The 19840-nt window shown below is 32.4% G+C and overlaps 2 protein-coding genes across 3 annotated transcripts in view; one reads left to right on the top strand and one right to left on the bottom strand.

Annotated features, from left to right (window-relative positions):
* The first annotated feature begins 5397 nt into the window (after positions 1-5397).
* LOC139529897 (collagen alpha-1(X) chain-like) lies at positions 5398-7986 on the top strand. Its single transcript, XM_071325858.1, has 3 exons — positions 5398-5531; positions 7012-7065; positions 7536-7986. The coding sequence occupies exons 1-3, from the start codon at positions 5459-5461 to the stop codon at positions 7940-7942; spliced, it is 534 nt and encodes a 177-aa protein (XP_071181959.1). The 5' UTR covers positions 5398-5458; the 3' UTR covers positions 7943-7986.
* Positions 7987-8576: 590 nt separating this feature from the next.
* The window catches only part of LOC139529887 (cysteine--tRNA ligase, cytoplasmic-like), a 195831-nt gene continuing 184567 nt past the window's right edge, over positions 8577-19840 (bottom strand). For both annotated transcript variants that reach the window (XM_071325839.1, XM_071325840.1), the window contains 8 exons: positions 18772-18812; positions 18083-18231; positions 17566-17631; positions 13024-13105; positions 12020-12156; positions 11593-11652; positions 10478-10561; positions 8577-8791 (listed from right to left, as the gene is read on the bottom strand). In XM_071325839.1, coding sequence (XP_071181940.1) covers positions 8651-8791; positions 10478-10561; positions 11593-11652; positions 12020-12156; positions 13024-13105; positions 17566-17631; positions 18083-18231; positions 18772-18812 — 760 coding nt within the window. In that variant the 3' untranslated portion in view covers positions 8577-8650. The remainder of the gene's footprint in view (positions 8792-10477; positions 10562-11592; positions 11653-12019; positions 12157-13023; positions 13106-17565; positions 17632-18082; positions 18232-18771; positions 18813-19840) is intronic.

The raw sequence follows: 19840 nt of genomic DNA, 5'->3' as shown, positions 1-19840 counted from the left end.
AATTCATAGTCAAGGGGCATTTCTGTTTAAAGGCTGAATATTTTTTTATCACCATGTTTTTATTTTTATCATATGTTTATGCTTTTCAACAGTTGTACAACATTTCCCCATAAAACAATCATTTGAAAGTTAAAGGCTGATACATTTATTTCTTAAAGATTTTCCACTGACTAATAAAACTGTATAAAGAACATTTCTTGACAAATATTTCCTAAATTAAAAGTTGAATATTATTCTTGACTGATTAGTTAAGGTAGATCATAAGTAAATACTTTTTGAGACAGAATTTTCTTATACTTAGCCAGAATATAGATTTTGATATGCTCTTTTCAAAAATGTAATAAAAAGGAGGGGTCACCGTGCTATTTTTCAAGCTATGAGTCGTTGAAAATTGCCTAAATTTGGTTAGATTGTTCATGGAAAAACACATTTGTGTGCATAAAAAAAAATCTATGAGATAGAATTTTGAAATAAATTGTGAAAAGATAGGTTTTGTAATATGTTTTAAGAAAATAAAAAGAAAAAATGGTGTCACCGAACTTGTTTTCTTGCTACAAGTAAAAAGAAAAAAATTCCCTATCTGTCCAGTATAATTTTTTTACTAAAAGAGTTATCTTCCCTTAAATGGCTAGTTTGAAAAAAATGATTCTTAAAGCAAGAAAAATGATATGTGTTTAAATATTTTGGATTATACAATAAATTGCCAAGTTTTCCTTATATTATTAAACAGTCTAACCATTAAATTACAAATCTGTCTTCAAATTTGCAGATTTAGGCAAATAACTAGACCGATTTTTTACTGTGATTGTTTAATCCAAGATGGCGGTATACCATGAATCTACCTTAAATTCCTTACATGTAACAAAATCACAGGTTTTAGTTGCTAATTTTTTGTAACCATCAAAAATTATTTGAATATCTATTATTTATAAGTAGTAAAGTTAATATTAGGGTTAGATTTGTGAGTGAATTTTTTTTTTGCATACTTTGAATGTTATAAGTATATGGTATACATTTTATTTAATCAAATTCTTTGTTTCTTTGTTTTATTTTTTATTCAGTGTGGTTATAAATTTGACTTTGTTGTATAAAAGTGGTAAACATGTACAGAGTAATAACCTGTTGTCAATGCTTAACTGATTTACTTTTGAAATACTTATTTTTTCCAATACAGCCTTTGGCAGCTATTTTATTGCACAAATCATATTTTCCTTGCTTTTAAATAAATGAAATTGATGAACAAACAATGAATTGCCACAAAGTGTTTCATTTTAATAAAGAATTTGCTTGAAATGTTTTTGTTTTACATGAACCAGGTCTCAGGGTGCAGGATTTTCTCGCTATGTTTACACATTGGTGTCATTTGGATGTTTTCTTCTCTTTGGTCGGGAGTTGTCTCTTTGACACGTTCCCTGTTTCAATTCTCAATTTTATATTGAAAGAAACCAAGAGAACAGGGCCAGCCTCATCAGAATCTTGGTAGAAATCTCATCCTTAGGTAGTCTTATCATTATAAGCAAATTTAGTTCAATTCATATTGTCTTGTGTAAAAACTGGATCGATAGGATTGGGTGAACATCAATGAAAAGGCAACTAATAATTAAGTCTTTCTGTGACCCTAATTATAAATCTTTCTTACCAGATAATACAGTTTTTAAACAAATTAAACTGCATACAAAAATATAGAGATGTGTTTTGATTGCCAATGTTCAAATGAAGTGAATGTAAGCAATTATAGGCATTTGTGAAGTCTTTAACAAAGAGAAAAACCCATACCAAATGGTCAACTATAAAAGGCCCTGACATGAAAAAATTCAATCGAGAAAACTAATGGCTTCTTTATAACATAACAATTTACGAAAAACAAGTATGACAATACGCAACAATCTCTTAACTACAGGCTCCTGCCTTGGTACAGGCACATCAAGAATGACGTGGGGTTAAATATGTTTGTGAGCCCTCAATCCTACCCTAACCTGGGACTGGTGTATCAGAAAAAAACATGAGAACAAAATATAACTAGAGGCTGTCAAGAGCCTGTATCGCTCACCTGATTCTACTTGGGTTTTTGAAATCATACAAAAAAATATAAAATTTGGCTAAAAGTAACCACACTTGGCTAGCACCTCATAAGGAAAGGAACATTCCTGCTATTTTTGATTTCATTCAATTCAGTGATTCTTTAGAAGAAGACTTTTGTATGCATTTCCCATAGGGTCCTATGTTAAACTAAGTCCCCCCGCTGGCAGCCATCTTGGATGTTGCAATGACAACAAAGTAACAACACTTGGTCAGCATCTCATTAGGAACATTCATGCTATGTTTGGTTTCATTCCATTCAGTGGTTCACTAAAAAAAGACATTTGTATGTATTTCCCGTAGGGTCCTATGTTAAACTAAGTCCCCAACTGGCAGCCATCTTGGATGATGGATCAGCTACAAAGTAACACTTGGTTAGCATCTCATACGGAACATTTATGCTATGTTTGGTTTCATTTCATTCAGTGGTTCTCTATAAGAAGACTTGTATGTATTTCCCATAGGGTCCTATGTTAAACTAAGTCCCCTGCTGGCGGCTATCTTGGACGTTGGAATGGCGACAAAGTAACAACACTTGGTCAGTATCTCATTAGGAACATTCATGCTATGTTTGGTTTCATTCCATTCAGTGGTTCTCTAAAAGAAGACATTTGTATATATTTCCCACAGGGTCATATGTTAAACTAAGTCCCCCGCTGGCGGCCATCTTGGATGATGGAACAGCTACAAAGTAACAACACTTGGTCAGCACCTCATAAGGAACATTCATGCCATGTTTGGTTTCATTCCATTCAGTGGTTCTCTAAAAGAAGTCATTTGTATGCATTTCCCTTAGGGTCCTATGTTAAACTAAGTCCCCCGCTGGCGGCCATCTTGGATGATGGATCGGCTACAAAGTAACAACACTTGGTCAGCACCACATATGGAACATTCATGCCATGTTTGGTTTCATTCCATTCAGTGGTTCTCTAAAAGAAGTCATTTGTATGCATTTTCCATAGGGTCCTATGTTAAACTAGGTCCCCCGCTGGCGGCCATCTTGGATGATGGATCGGCTACAAAGTAACAACACTTGGTCAGCACCACATATGGAACATTCATGCCATGTTTGGTTTCATTCCATTCAGTGGTTCTCTAGAAGAAGTTCAAAATGTAAAAACTTAAAATGATCATCCATAATGGTTGAATGTAAACTGAATAAAGACATAAACTTGAACAGAACACAAGCAGTCAGTTGGACAAAACTCATTTAAGCCAGCCTTAGCACAGTCACTAATTAGATAAAGGCAGATGTGGTGTGAGTGCCAATGAGACAACTCTCCATCCAAATAACAATTTAAAAAAGTAAACCATTATAGGTTAAAGTACGGCCTTCAACACGGAGCCTTGGCTCACACCGAACAACAAGCTATAAAGGGCCCCAAAATTACTAGTATAAAACCATTCAAACAGGAAAACCAACGGTCTAATCTATATAAACAAAACGAGAAACGAGAAACACGTATATATTACATAAACAAACGACAACTACTGTACATCAGATTCCTGACTTAGGACAGGTGCAAACATTTGCAGCGGGATTAAACGTTTTAATGGATCCAAACCTTCTCCCTTTTTCCGAAACAATAGCATAACATCACAACATAGAAAAACATACGATAAAATATCAATTGGCAGACTTAACTCAATCAAAAAACGTATGATTACAATGAACGAATAAATTTGATCTGCGATATCTGAATACAAATGCACAGTTAAATAAATATTAGAGACAAACATTCATGACCAAAAAGCTGACAAACAAATTCAAACACACTGAGAAATATTTAACCAATCAATGTTCACTATAGAAAAAAAACGTTTTTTTATAATCTTGAAGTTTATACAAATGTTGTAAGAATAAGTGAAAAATTGAGGATATTACAAATAATCAAAGCTGGTGTACAGACAAGATCCATATAAATAAAAAAATAACAAAAAAAGCATTATAAACAGTATCAACATATAACACTAGTGGACACGGGCGTGAAATGTCTAACCTGCTTTACTGATTTTGAGGGTCCTACTAAAATGCACCCGGGAGCGCCCGGGTGAAGAAAAAGCGCCCGGGGAAAAGAAAAAGCCCCCGGAGAAGAAAATATAGCGCCCGGGGAAAATATATTTATATTTTATTGGCATGAGACACCTTTGTTCAGTTATGAAAATTGTTTATTTTTTTTATTTTAGACAAGTAATTTGCCAATTCAGATAATATATACGTTTGTAATAAAGCACAAAAACAAGTATGAATATTTCAATTTTAACAAAAATATATGAATACTATTTCGAAAGACTGATAATAATGGATCACAGTTTATGAGGAAGATTTATAACATGTAAGACATCAAAAGACATGTTTTTTTCAAAAACGATATGTACCGTCGTTAAAACAAGGGGGTAAAAAGCAGAAGTTTGGTTTAAATTTAAGTCTAAGCATTAAAACCCTGATAACCATAGCTATTGAAACAGTTTTAGTTTTATAAAAAGATATAATAAATCTATCTCAGCATCTGTATAAAAAAGTGTTCACCATGCCGTTGCGAAAATATTAGACCTCAGGTACCGATTATTTTTAGTAACAAAATATATATACAATTTTGAAATCTAAAATGTAAAAGTACAACAACACTTTAGATGTAGCATCGTACATATCCCCATTTATATTAAGGACAAAACAAGCAATGATTAGTTATGTTTTAAGGAAAAAAAATATTGTTATAAAATATCATTATTTTCTTCTCCGGGCGCTAATTTTCCTTCTCCGCGCGCTTTTTCTTTTCCCCGGGCGCCTTTTAGTAGGACCGGATTTTGAATGATTTTTTTTCAAGATCGAGGTCTTACTTTGATACTACATGTACAAATAAGGATTATAAAAATCTTTACATTGTCTATTTTCCATATTCCTTGAAAACAATATTGAAGATCAGCTGAACCCTGCCATTAATGTACAACTTACAATGATTCTATTTTAATATAGTATACATTTTGGATTTATTTATTTTTGTATATACAAATGTTCATAGATTGGCAAAATATTTAATTTGGTGGATATTTGATTTTGGGACCAAATTATCATAAAAGCCATTAGAAATGTTTTTCTTTGTTGAAAATTCAAAATGTTTGTATACATGTATCAACGAAATCCACAAAATTTGTAATCCCAGGAATAATACTGAATCCACACTTTTCACAGTATAGTGAATAGAACTCAACTAGGACATGTAAACAAATTCTAGTCAATTGCAGTATCCTATTTTATTCTAATAACCTTTTGGCATCTGTTGCAAGGCATGCAAACCAGTAATTATGAATCCATAGTGTAAATGAAGAACTTGCCCATAACCATCTCACTTTTCCTGAACATATTTCATGAATCAGTATGACTTCTGTAGCAGTATTTGTTACCATGCTTGTGGTATCAATAAGTTTTGTTCATGGAGGTGGGACGTGTGGTAAGTAAACTATGTACTGTAAATTCAGAAATTATTGCAATGCTTTTATTATTGAGAACAATCTGACAGGGTTTATATAATAATCTTGCATTTTGAAATTTTTGATATGAATTTAACTGGATTTTTCTCTATATTGCAAAAATTAAATTGCATTTAAGTCTAAAGTGACAAAATCGCAATAATAAATGCAGGCAATAATTTCTGAATTAACAGTAGATTATATCATACCAACTTATAAAAACAAGTAGAATACAAAATTAAACTATATCTTCTCTCATTTGGTTTTTGTCGAGCCTTCGACTTTAGTCGAAAAAGCGAGACTAAGCGATCCTACATTCCGTCGTCGTCGGCGTCTTCGTTGGCGGCGTCCACAAATATTCACTCTGTGGTTAAAGTTTTTGAAATTTTAATAACTTTCATAACTATCCTTGATTTGTACCAAACTTGGACAGAAGCTTGTTTATGATCATAAGATAGTATCAAGAAGAAAATTTTGTAAAAATAAATTTCCACTTTTCCGTATTTTACTTATAAATGGACTTAGTTTTTTTGCCAGAAACAAAACATTCACTCTGTGGTTTAAATTTTTAAAATTTTTATAATGTTCTTAAACTATCCTGGATTTCTACCAAACTTAGACAAAAGCTTGTTTCTGATCATAAGATATTATTCAGAAGTAAATTTAGAAAAAAAAAAAATCACTTTTTTTCGTATTTTACTTATAAATGGACTTAGTTTTTCTTCCAGTTAACATTACATACAGTCTGCAGTTAAAGTTTATAAAACATTTATTAGATTCATAAACTATCCTGGATTTTTTTACCAAACTTGGAAGCTTCTTTCAATGAAAAGACAGTATCGAGAGGGAAATTTTTATTGATGTTTTTCCTCATTTTAGTTGAGTCTGCGATTAACAGCAAAAGTAGGCGAGACACTGGGTTCTGTGGAACCCTTACGAATTTTTAATCTAGTCACTCTGTCACCACTTATAATTTCAAGATAAGTCGAATGATTTTGTCAAATACTGCTAAGGTAATCTATTCCTTGGGTAGAAAATCCTAGCTATTTGGAACAATTCAAAGTTTTATAATCAGTAATATTGGTTGCATACATTCTGCAAACATTTAAGTTGTGCTTTATCAATTTTTGGGGACAATGATGTTAAGCAAATAGAATACTTTTAAACGATCTCAGTACATTAAGTGTAACCAATCGGGAATTGATTAATCCTTTAACTATTTAAATATGAAGTCAACCTAGAGATTTCTCTAATTACCAGACACACAGAAAACAAAGACCTACCATTTTCTTAGGTAAAAGGGTAATTTCAAAACAAGATGGTTCGGATGGTAGGTTTTTTTCAGTCATGTTTTGAATTTTTTTTTTCCAAATTACCTTATTGTTACAAAGACTGGCACTTTATAAAAGTTATTTATTCTATTTAGACAGCCCACTTAACAGCCCCTTTTTTCTATTTTAGAGAACCAGATTTTTGACAAAATGATTGACAAGATAGTGGCTATGCAAAATAAAGGTAAGTAAAGTCATTAGTAAAATATATAATTCATTGCGAATATGTAAACTTGGATCTTTCCCTATAAAACTACATCAAGTCGATTAGAAAACCGGCAAATTAAATAGCAGACAAGTAGACTATAAACGGTAAAATGTGAAAAAAAAATATTGGTGAAAATAACTTGCTTTATAACAATGTACATTGCTCTTCAACTTCATACTTATTTAGCCTTTTTAACATTTTTTTATTTAAGCCAGTATTCAAAGACTATTTTATTATAAGACTTTAGTTGATGAAAACAGAGTCAACTGGTGATTCTGTTTATCCTCATGTAGATGTACATGTAAATCAATCAAGTTTTTTTTTAAAGTTGAAGGCATTTGTTGATTTGTTGATTTCTACTTTAATGTCAAAAGATAGTATATAGTAGTTACTGCCTGTAGTAATGGCAATTAGAGGACATAGCAATAAAAGTACATTTCTTGCAGATGACAAGACGGGAAAAGATAGACCAGCATTTACAGTGAGTCTGACTACTCATGAGCCAACAATAACGGGAAAAGTACCCATCAAGTTTAACAATGTAATCCTGAATCGTAGAGGTGGATATGATCCCAGTACTGGTTACTTCACAGTACCACAGACAGGCCTTTACCATATCTCAGCTACTATCATGTCTAGAAATGGAGCTACTTTTCATGCTAGTCTTGACAAAAATGGTCAAGATATAGTGTTGATGTATGGAACAAAAATAAATGGAGGCAATGAAAGTACAAACATTGTTTTGGAATTAACCAAGGGTGACAAAGTTTGTGTGAAACATTATGTGTCAGGGTCAGAGGTCATTCATGGATATGGCTACTGCTACTTTTCAGGATATTACATATCAAAATAAAATAATTATATGTAAAGAATAAAAATAAAAGTACGGTAAATACATTTTTGTACATATTTTCTCTCTCACACCTGCACTAAGTGCATGTTTTATTTTCATTTATTACAAAATACCTGATATTTGACCTTCATAGATGAACTATTGGAGTTTGTGTACAATGTAAGCTCAGTAAAGACTATGCCAAGATAAAAAATTTCTAATTAATCGGTTGTTCAACTTCCAATCTTCTCCATCCATTGTTTTGGCATGATGGTACTGTCTTTATGCATGTACAGAGCATACATTGAGGTCCTTCATAAGCTTCAGGATAAGCGGAAATGCTGGATTTGTTACTTGTAACTTTGTTGTTTGGTGAGTATCAACCACTCAATTAATCTTTTTCTTTATTTAGTTTATTATTGTACCAAAAGTAAAAACAATTTGCACTGAAACTGAAAAGTCAAGGGTAATCTTTTTACGTTCACCTATGCACTAAAACATCACCTCTTAACCCTACAAGCCAGTTAATTTTTTGATTCTCTCTCAGTGAAGACTTCTAGTTAAATTGCTGTGTACATCAATCACAAGACAATTCTATAACCGATTTTTCCATCGAAAATCTGGTTAAAATGTATACAATTACAGACAAAAAGTATTGTTTATGACTACATTTAATAAATAAGTGATAAAACAACATGCAGATCAGATCAGAGTCCAGCACTTATTACATTATTGTCCATCACCATCGTCTGGTTTCTGTGTAGCCATTAGTTTATTATACTTCTTCTCCTGTGTTTCATATTGTTTGGTCAGTTTCTTGAGAGCAGATTTTGTTAATTCATTACCTTCAGCATCATGAGTTGGTATACCCTGAAATAGATATCAATTTATATGTAGTTGACCTCTTAACTTCTGTGTTACCCCTTCTAATTTTCAGATGCACATTTTTTAAGCAGTTCTTTTTGTTTCATTCCCATTTATGAGTTCTAAATATAGTCAACAATAATGTGAATATTGGGAATCAGGCTTCTATTAAACTGAGTTTTACTGTGTGTATTGATTGCTATGTAATTCTTTATTCTACATTGGCTCGTGCTATGGGGGGTTGGAGTTGAGATCACAAAAAATGTTAATTTCCACAAAATTTTGCACCTGTGCCAAGTCAGGAGCCTCTGGCCTTGGTTAGTTGTATGTTTTTAATTTTAGTTTGTTTTTATATGTTTTAATGTTTAGTGTTACGTCCATTTTCACTGTACTAGTACACAATTTTAATATGGGTCCAGCTGAGGATTACCTCCAGGTCTGGGACTTTCTCATTGGCTGTTGTCTTCTCTTTTGCCGGGTTGTTGTCTCTTTGACATATTCCCCATTTCTACCTTGGCTAGAGATATAGGGGAGGGTTGGGATCTCACAAAATATGTTTAAACCGCCCCATTTTGCGCCTGTCCCAATTCAGGAGCCTCTGGCCTTGGTAAGTCTTCCATTTTCACTAAACTAGTGCACAATTTTATTTAGGGACCAGGTGAGGACCACCATTTGGTGAAGGATTTTCTCGCTGCGTCGGTGGCTTTTGGATGTTGTCTGCTCTATGGTCGGGTTGTTGTCTCTTTGATATTTTCCCCATTTCCATTCTCAATTTTATTGTAAGTCTTCTATTCACTCATCAAGGAACTATTTGTAAGTGAAAAACACATAGAGAGCCGTTGTGTAGTGGTTAGTGCATCGGACCACTAACACAAAGGTTCCTGGTTCGATTCCCCTTCGGGATGAAAATTTCAGGAACTCAATTTTCGGCTCTCCCTCGACACCATTTGCAAGTATGGTCTTAAAGAAACAATGATAGTCTGTCAGAAGGGGATGATAAATGTCTGACTCGTGTTAAGAGAGAGCCATATCTCTTTCACGTTAAAGACACCCTTGTAGATTTCAAAAAAGAGTAGGAAAATGCCACTACAAGGCAGCACTCACACACGCAAAGTGGAAAGGGATTAATATAAGTTGCAAAACTTGTTTCCCAATCCACTATAAATAAATATGTTTAAACTAAACATCTCTATTTAAATGGAAATCTGATTGACTCCTCCAAAAATGACATCTCTGACAAGTAATAGATTCTAAAGCCACACTATACAACAATGTTTTACAATTTTGATGAACTCCATAATTATTTGCAGATGAGCCGCTATACAGGGTACTGCACCAATCTTTCTCATACTTAAATGCACCACAAATTAAAAAAAAAATATAATTCAAATACATGCATTAAGTAAAGATGATGTTTCATCAAGGAGCAGTTTCAGTGGATCTGGTGTTAAGAGAAAATGTAGGGATGATGCAAGACTATGAATTGTCTATGAGTGTCTTCTATGTTATGTGATTGTGAAACAACACCTATACTTGAGGGAAGATATTTCAAGTGACAATGTTTAGTGTGAAAGAAGGAATCTAATCTAATGGCTTGTATCAAGTTCTGTAATTAGTTTACTTTGTTGATTTTTCATTTTAAATCAGTTTTAATTTAAATTTGTCCCTATCAAGATAAAGACACATAGTTACCCTTTCATCAAACTTTGAATATTTATCTGTCTCTTTTTTGAAGAGTTCCCCTGGTGGTACTCTGTCCAAAGCTTCTTTTGCTGCCTAGAATATAAAAATTACATCAAATGATTAAGGGACAAGTTAAAATGGACACAAAATGTCCTGAGACAAATTGGACAAATAATAACTACATGACATTTATAATGACAACTTTGTTCTACTTAGATCAACATGACATCCATAAGGATAATTTAGGTCTATGTATATCAATATGGCTGTGATGAAAGATCTGCTGCAAAACTATTTTTTTCAAATACTATGGTTTCATTTTCGTGAGTACCAATTTTCATAGATTGAGAAAAACTTTCATATTTGTGGATATTTAATTTGGTTGTTTTGCTCAAATTTGCATACATTCATACAGAAAATTTGGGATTCGTTCAACATCAAAATTTTTGGTTCATAACATACACTCTTAATTGCACGAAATTTGGTATCCAATGAATAATTATGAATCCACAGTATTCAAGTTTCGGCATTTGAGAGTCCAAAATATATTAATCATATATGATTTCAAGGCTATTTCATTTTTCATTTTTCATGTGATAGGTTCATGTTTATCCCTGTTAATTAAATGTATGAACTTTAAATAAAGTATGTATCATGTGTATGGAGAAAAGATTTGCATTCTTTAAAAAAAAATACCTGAATTATTTTGGAAGTGAATAAAATCAGTAATAAAACCTTTATCTTTTACATAACAAAATTACTTTTCAGAAAAGGAGTGTTTTATCTAAAGCCCCAATACAACCCCATTGCTAGCTTAAATTTCAAATTTGTACTTAAAAGCTTACCAAAATTAATCATAGTTAGAATGACTGGATATACAATGTATAATACAATGTATCTTTTTAAACATTTACATTGTGACAAAACAGCAATTTTAACTTTCCACTGAATTCAATGAAAAAAGGACTACACCGTTGGTTTTCGGGAAACACAAATGATTGACATATCTGACTTAAAAATTCAATTTGCAGTTTTAAGTGTTTTATAGGCAAAATTTGCTTGAAATCAAGGAAATTTGGTTAAAGTTCACCCACATATCTAATTTTGTTTCTGATTAAACTGACCTTAACAGCCTCTTGGTCTTTTTTCTTTTTCTCTTTCTCTTGTTTTCTTTGCTCTTCAAACTGGAAAAAGAACAGAAATAATATATTATACTAGTTCAAAAGATTAATCATCATAATGAATAAAACTCCAGGAAACACATCTAACTTTTATGTACCGGTAACTTATATATTAAGGTTTATCATTGTCTCCTTGACAACAAAGTTTCGTTTGTAGATCTGGTCTTGCTGATCAGTTTTATTATATAAAATGTATATATATCTATTAAAGTTTAAAAGATAATTGATAAAACAATTGGTTAAAATTGTCATCAAAGGGCAATAACTCTAATAAAGATTGACTAATGATAACCATAATGGCCATATTAATCATTTGTACCGTAGTCATTTAAAGCTTTTAATGACAGTTAACTTTTCCAACGAGACTGACCTCTCTTTCTTTTCTGATGGTCTCTGGGTCCATAAACTTGATGACTGCTGGAGCATTATCCTGGTCCTCTAAACGGACCCCAAGATCTGGCAAGACTCGGTTCCTAACTTCATCACACTGTATTAACACAGGTTTGACTGAAATCAAAAATACAGTAACATTTTACATCAGTTAGTAATTTAATCATTGCATACCAATATTACAGATTATAGCAATTACAGTGGAAGATTTTCTTGAGACATAACTCCTGTAAATAAAAGTTTGTTAATTTTTTAACTTGACAGAGACATTGCTATTGTTAACTCTTGACATTAATAACATAAAAGTCTTGAAGGCATTGAAATGCTTAAAATGCAATTTTCCATATAATTTACATCTCTAAAGGAAATAACTCCCTTAGATATGAATATTGTAAAATCCTGAGAAGAAATGTATGAGAGCACTTATCAGACTGGATAGACAGACAGATTCACTACCAAGCACCTGGTATTTCTATGTCCTCTGCACTTTGTTGCAGTGGTGGGGAAAATATCATTCACCTATATATATAGCTAGCAATTCTAAAAATGGCAACTCAGGATATTTATGAAACAAATTATTAATCAATTAAAAATTTAAAATGAATAATACTCTTATCATTGCAGGTGATGTTACATCTAACACTGCATTATACACCTAGAATGTCACACCTAACACTGAATGAACAGCATGACATTTATATTTCTAATTGAAAAACATTTAAAAAAAAAAGTATTTCTTTCATTTATTTTAATGGTCAATCTTCCGATACCACAATATGAATGAAAAGTCAGGCTTAATTAGGTTCTCGTATACAACCAGACACTTAATAGAGATTGTGAAGTCTTCTTTCTATTGGCCCCATATTTTCAAAGGAATTATAGAAAACAATTACATATGGAAAACTAAGAATGATGAATGGACAACAGAGGTAGAGTGAAAACTCCCAGTACCCCTTCATCCAAAGTGAAATAACAAAGGCTTACTTTTCTGTTCTATTGCAACCTGCCTAACAGTGTCTCTGAACTGTGCAAAGGCTTGAAGGTATGGCATAACAGTTTCTTCTATCTATAAACAGAAAACACAAATATCTAAATGAAAAACGTAAAATTTCTAAAAAAAAATTCTATATTCATAAAAAAATAAATCAAGTTTCACTAATCCTATCTAACTTTTTACCTATTAAATGTTCTGTGCTTGTTTTAATCTGTTATTACATTGGTTGCAATGAATTTCATTGATTTCCCAGTTAAATAGAAACCTATAATTTCACATGTGAAATAAACATGGTTATTTCACTCTCTGACGTCATACAACAATAGGCGTTGTCAAGACGTCGATAACGGCTAATCAAAATAAATTGTGAATGCGTAGAAAAAAAGATATAGTTCCTTCCATGTTTTACATTAATTTCTTTAAAAAAATCCATTTGCCAATGTAATAAAAAGAGTAACTAATTAAAGAATTCAAATATTGAAAAATATTCAACTCGTCACCGAACAACACTGATAATTAACTCATGCGCTATGTGCATTCATGAATTAATGTGTTTTTCGGTCACTCGCTGAATATTTTTCTCTATTTGAATTCTTCGATTAGTTATTCTATAATTACCTCTATCCATCTTTATTAGTTGTCCTTACATATATAAATCTTATACTGTTTATGTAAGACATAAAAGTGTCCTGTGAAAAAGTGTTCACCTGGACAGTTTTTCATAGAATTTTGGTATTTAATAATGTTCATTGCCATGAAATATTGTCCCTCAAGTGGACAAATTTTTACTGCAAAAACCATGAAATAGTATCCACCCACAGGACAAGTTTTCAATGAAGTTGCTATTAAATTGTTTCCTCTAAGGGAAGTAACACAAAAGTCATTTTCAAGTTTTAATATATGAAAATCTCAACAATTGAATAGAAACTGGTTAATATACAAATGTAAAAAAACAAATAATGGATGGAAGTGAATAAAGAGACATTTAAGTTCTCAGAAATACCCAGTTAATGCTAATGACAATGAAAGAATAACAATAAGAATGAAGTGTGTAAAGTATAAAATCAATTTTGAGCAACTATACTATATTTTTTATAAAAAGAAAGGCAAAAGAAAATATAAAATTTTGGTACAATGTCCAAGGAAAATATTAGTAAACAACATCTGTAACTTATTTGAACTAACATCTTTATACATGTTTATATATTAAAAAATATAAATAAGAAGATAATTAGGATGATATGAGTACCAATGAAACAAGTCTCTCTGTCAAAGTAACAATGTTTTAAAGTTTGCAATTATAGGTTAAATATGTCTAGTAATAACAAGGCAACTAATTTCATTTATTATTTTAATCATATCAAAAATTGTCCTGGCGGACACAATATCCTGAGAAAAAATGTCCACCTGGACAGAATTATAGTAATAAATAATGTTCATGTTCATGGACACTTTTATATACCTGAGAACATATTTTCATAGAAAATTGTATACATGGACAGTATTTACTATGAAATAATATCGTGGACATTATTTCATGTGGGACACTATTAAAGTCACATGAAGCCTTAAATTAAAAAAAAATGATGAATACTTTTTTATAACAAAATAGATAGTTTTCATGATTAAACTTATGTACATATACTTTTTTCTAAAGAAAATTCTTTAATTTGTCCACATTTAGAAGAAGTTGCTTGCTTCAAGGAAGCAATTCACCGACATATTTTCCATATGCAAAGTGACCTTAGCGTGAAACTCCTCGTAAAAATCTGGTGATCGCAATATGCATGGATCTGTCACTGAAATAAACTATAATCTGATTTTATCGGTCGTCCCACTGTCTATATCACTCTGTTCAGCTCTTAATATTATTCCGTATCATGTCTTTGTGACGTCAAATACGTTGACCCGGCCTTAATAACTTTGACCCGGACATATCAGCGACGTCATAATGTTTGAACCGACGTTAATAACTTTGACCCGAACTTATCAAGCCATCTTTTGTGTGCTGGTGAAACAAAGAAAACACTTCTGAAACACGCAAATATAGCCCGATAAATCGATTATCAGATTATCTGCATATTGATATTGTAAAATATCAGCTGCTTGACATTATATGAAGGCTTTTTGATCTCGTTCGCTACGCTCACTCGACAAAAAGCTTCATATTATGTCTCGCAGCTGATATTTTACGATATCAACATGTAGATAACCTGATAATCGGTACGTACATGTTAAACACATGCTCAATATCCTTGCTTTTTGTTGAATGTTTACTATAAGCTGACAATCGGTAAACTTCAGAGTCAAAACACGGAATTTAATGAGCTGCCATATTTGTTAAATCATAACAGACTGAGAGAAAAAAAAATGATGATTATACGATACATTTGCGTAAAAACTGATAAAATCGTGCATAGAAGACTAAGTTTATGATATATACATGAATTGGTTCAAGAATTAGATAAATATTATTTTTAACCAGTCACTCATTTCATATGACTTTAAATCCTACATTTGCATATATGCAAATACTGGAATTTGACCGGTCCATTAGACATTATACCTTGGATTACACCTATTTAAATATATAGCATAGTCTTGCAAACAGAGCAGTAGCTATGAGGAATTCTGTTATGTTTTTTATAAACAAGCTTTCTTTCCTATATCAATACAAGTTTCGTCTACTCATACCTACACAAACTGAGTGAGGGAAGGAAGCCTACTTACATTTACCGACTGAGTACTAGCTAAAGGGAATCTTACTTACATTAACAGATTGAGTACCAGCTATAGGGAATCCTACATACATTAACAGACTGAGTACCAGCTATAGGGAATCTTACTTACATTAACAGATTGAGTACCAGCTATAGGGAATCCTACATTAACAGACTGAGTACCAGCTATAGGGAATTCTACTTACTTTCACAGATTGAGTACCAGCTATAGGGAATCCTACATACATAAACAGACTGAGTACCAGCTATAGGGAATCTTACTAACATTAACAGATTGAGTACCAGCTATAGGGAATCCTACATACATTAACAGACTGAGTACCAGCTATAGGGATTCTTACTAACATTAACAGATTGAGTACCAGCTATAGGGAATCCTACATACATTAACAGACTGAGTACCAGCTATAGGGAATCTTACTTACATTAACAGACTGAGTACCAGCTATAGGGAATTCTACATACATTAACAGACTGAGTACCAGCTATAGGGATTCTTACTAACATTAACAGACTGAGTACCAGCTATAGGGAATCTTACTTACATTAACAGACTGAGTACCAGCTATAGGGAATTCTACATACATTAACAGACTGAGTACCAGCTATAGGGAATCTTACTTACATTAACAGACTGAGTACCAGCTATAGGGAATCTTACTTACATTAACAGACTGAGTACCAGCTATAGGGAATCTTACTTACATTAACAGATTGAGTACCAGCTATAGGGAATCTTACTTACATTAACAGATTGAGTACCAGCTATAGGGAATCCTACATACATTAACAGACTGAGTACCAGCTATAGGGAATCTTACTTACATTAACAGACTGAGTACCAGCTATAGGGAATTCTACATACATTAACAGATTGAGTACCAGCTATAGGGAATTCTACATACATTAACAGACTGAGTACCAGCTATAGGGAATCTTACTAACATTAACAGATTGAGTACCAGCTATAGGGAATCCTACATACATTAACAGACTGAGTACCAGCTATAGGGAATCCTACATACATTAACAGACTGAGTACCAGCTATAGGGAATCTTACTTACATTAACAGATTGAGTACCAGCTATAGGGAATCCTACATACATTAACAGACTGAGTACCAGCTATAGGGAATCTTACTTACATTAACAGATTGAGTACCAGCTATAGGGAATCTTACTTACATTAACAGATTGAGTACCAGCTATAGGGAATCATACATACATTAACAGACTGAGTACCAGCTATAGGGAATTCTACTTACATTCACTGATTGAGTACCAGCTATAGGGAATCCTACATACATTAACAGACTGAGTACCAGCTATAGGGAATCCTACATACATTAACAGACTGAGTACCAGCTATAGGGAATCTTACTTACATTAACAGATTGAGTACCAGCTATAGGGAATCCTACATACATTAACAGATTGAGTACCAGCTATAGGGAATCCTACATACATTAACAGACTGAGTACCAGCTATAGGGAATCTTACTTACATTAACAGATTGAGTACCAGCTATAGGGAATCTTACTTACATTAACAGATTGAGTACCAGTACCAGCTATAGGGAATCATACATACATTAACAGACTGAGTACCAGCTATAGGGAATTCTACTTACATTCACTGATTGAGTACCAGCTATAGGGAATCCTACATACATTAACAGACTGAGTACCAGCTATAGGGAATCTTACTTACATTAACAGATTGAGTACCAGCTATAGGGAATCCTACATACATTAACAGATTGAGTACCAGCTATAGGTATTTCAACTTACATTAACAGATTGAGTACCAGCTATAGGGAATCCTATGCTATCATCTGTTTCTATTGCACCAAACATCTAAAATAAAAAAATATACTTTCTAAAAAGAGAAATCGTCATTTATTTCAAATAGTGCTTTCTTCAGAAAAACTGATATATATATATATTTTGGATAAACAATCACTGGATACTATCAATATTTTTCTATAAAAACATGTTTTTGAAGATAATTTTTTTCAAATGATTGATTACAAATGTATAACTTTTAACAATATCATGAAATTTATTAGAAGTATTGATATATTCTAAAAATAACCATGTAATATCTATTTCCTATTTGAAAATATAGTTTAACATGTGTTTATTCCTAAACAAATCAAATTAGTAAAAAAATATACAAATTATTAATATTTTGTAGTAATGCCTTACTTTGAGTAGATTAGTAATGTATGTAGCTATATTTTGCAGTAATGCCTTACTTTGAGTACATTAGTAATGTATGTAGCTATATTTTGCAGTAATGCCTTACTTTGAGTAGATTAGTAATATATGTAGCTATATTTTGCAGTAACATTCTGTTGGGTAGAGTTTTGTCTGTCTTGTGTTTGTTGATGTATATATTGCTGGCCTTTATCAGCTCTCTAACTTCATCTAATGCTGTCTTGGTGTCAACATTATCTGTAAATAAACAAAACTGTTAAGTCAGCAAAATGCCTTTTGATACCAATCAACATTGAATCAATATGGCATAAGTCTGATTTGAATTTGAATGGTTTTTGTAATCATAAAACAGAAACCAATATAATAATAAAAGTAAACTATCAAAAACTATATCATCCTACAAACTTATTACACATTGAATAAAGCTAGCCAAAAATTGGTCATCAGGTGCAAAAAGCATAATTTTTATTCTTATTTCTAGACCTGGAAGACCCAGGGATGCTGATAGATGAACCTTTATGTGGTCTGCATCCTTACAGTTATTAGGTCAGAGTGAAACTGATCTGGGTACAGCAGTTTAAAGAAGGTCAATTGGACCAAAAATATGAAATTTCATTTTCTTTTTTACTTCAACTGGACCTGCAACTAGAAGTCGTTTCCTAATGTATTTCAATAATAAACATGACCAGTAGTTATATGCCCATGGGTTTACACTATTTGTTAAGCTTTGACATTTAGTTTGAATCAGACTTACCACAAAGAGCAGATCAAACTTACCACAAAGAGCAGCATGGACATTAGTTCTTGTGTCCATCAATCTGAAATAAATCAAACATGTCATTTTAATATATCTATAGGATTTATTGGTATGCAAAAAACACTATTCTCTTATGGTTGTTGCCTGTTAGCTATAAAGAGATATTTCTTGTATCACACAGCTGCATGTAGTGTATATGAAAAAGAAGTATAAGCAGTTTTAGTCCAAGAAAATCTAATTTTTAAAAACAATTTTTCAAATATGCACATATTATATTAACGGGAGGGATTGTGCTGAGATTCCTATAAAGAAGACATAATCTTTCAATTAGTTTAGTTGAGGTCTGGAGCTGGCATGTCAGTAACTGCTAGTAGTCCTTTGTTAATTTATGTATTATTGTCATTTTGTTTATTTTCTTCTGACTGTGACATCAGACTCAGACTTCTCTTGAACTGAATTTTACTATGTGTATAGGTATGCGTTTACTTTTATACATTGGCTTGAGGTATAGGGGAAGGGTTGAGATCTCAAAAACATGTTTAACCCTGTCACACGTTTGTGCCTGTCCCAAGTCAGGAGCCTATGGACTTTGTTAGTCTTGTATGATTTCTAATTTCAGTTGCTTGTGTATAATTTGGAGTTTAGTGTGACGTCCATTATCACCGGACTAGTATATATATTTGTTCAGGGGCCAGCTGAAGGACGCCTCCGGGTGCAGGAGTTTCTCCCTGCATTGAAGACCCATTGGTGGCCTTCGACTGTTTCTGTTCTATGGTCGGGTTGTTGTCTATTTGACACATCCCCCATTTCCATTCTCAATTTTACATATCATACTTTGGAAAAGTTAAAGTGACACCACCAGATTTCAAACATGATCTGTAATCTGTGGTGATAAGCATTGTGTATAAGTTTCATAACCTTTGGTGGGGGAAACTTAAAGTTAGAGAACGAAAACCAACTTTGGAACGTACAAACAGATATACAGACAAGGGTAAAACTCCACTACACCAGGGGCATAAAATAATGAATATTATAGCATCCTGAAAACTGATTTATACAGAATAACAAACAAAGCTACCAAGAGGTTTT

Source organism: Mytilus edulis, chromosome 7, assembly GCF_963676685.1.
Source record: "Mytilus edulis chromosome 7, xbMytEdul2.2, whole genome shotgun sequence".
Taxonomy (NCBI): Eukaryota; Metazoa; Mollusca; class Bivalvia; order Mytilida; family Mytilidae; genus Mytilus; species Mytilus edulis.
Note: the sequence above shows the minus strand (reverse complement) of the source record. Positions and strands in the feature narration are given on the sequence as shown.

Coding starts and splice junctions, on each gene's coding strand:
- LOC139529897 (XM_071325858.1), top strand. CDS start 5,459: ATGACTTCTGTAGCAGTATTTGTTACCATGCTTGTGGTATCAATAAGT. Junction 5,532..7,011: donor TCATGGAGGTGGGACGTGTG/GTAAGTAAACTA, acceptor TTTCTATTTTAG/AGAACCAGATTTTTGACAAA. Junction 7,066..7,535: donor AGTGGCTATGCAAAATAAAG/GTAAGTAAAGTC, acceptor CATTTCTTGCAG/ATGACAAGACGGGAAAAGAT.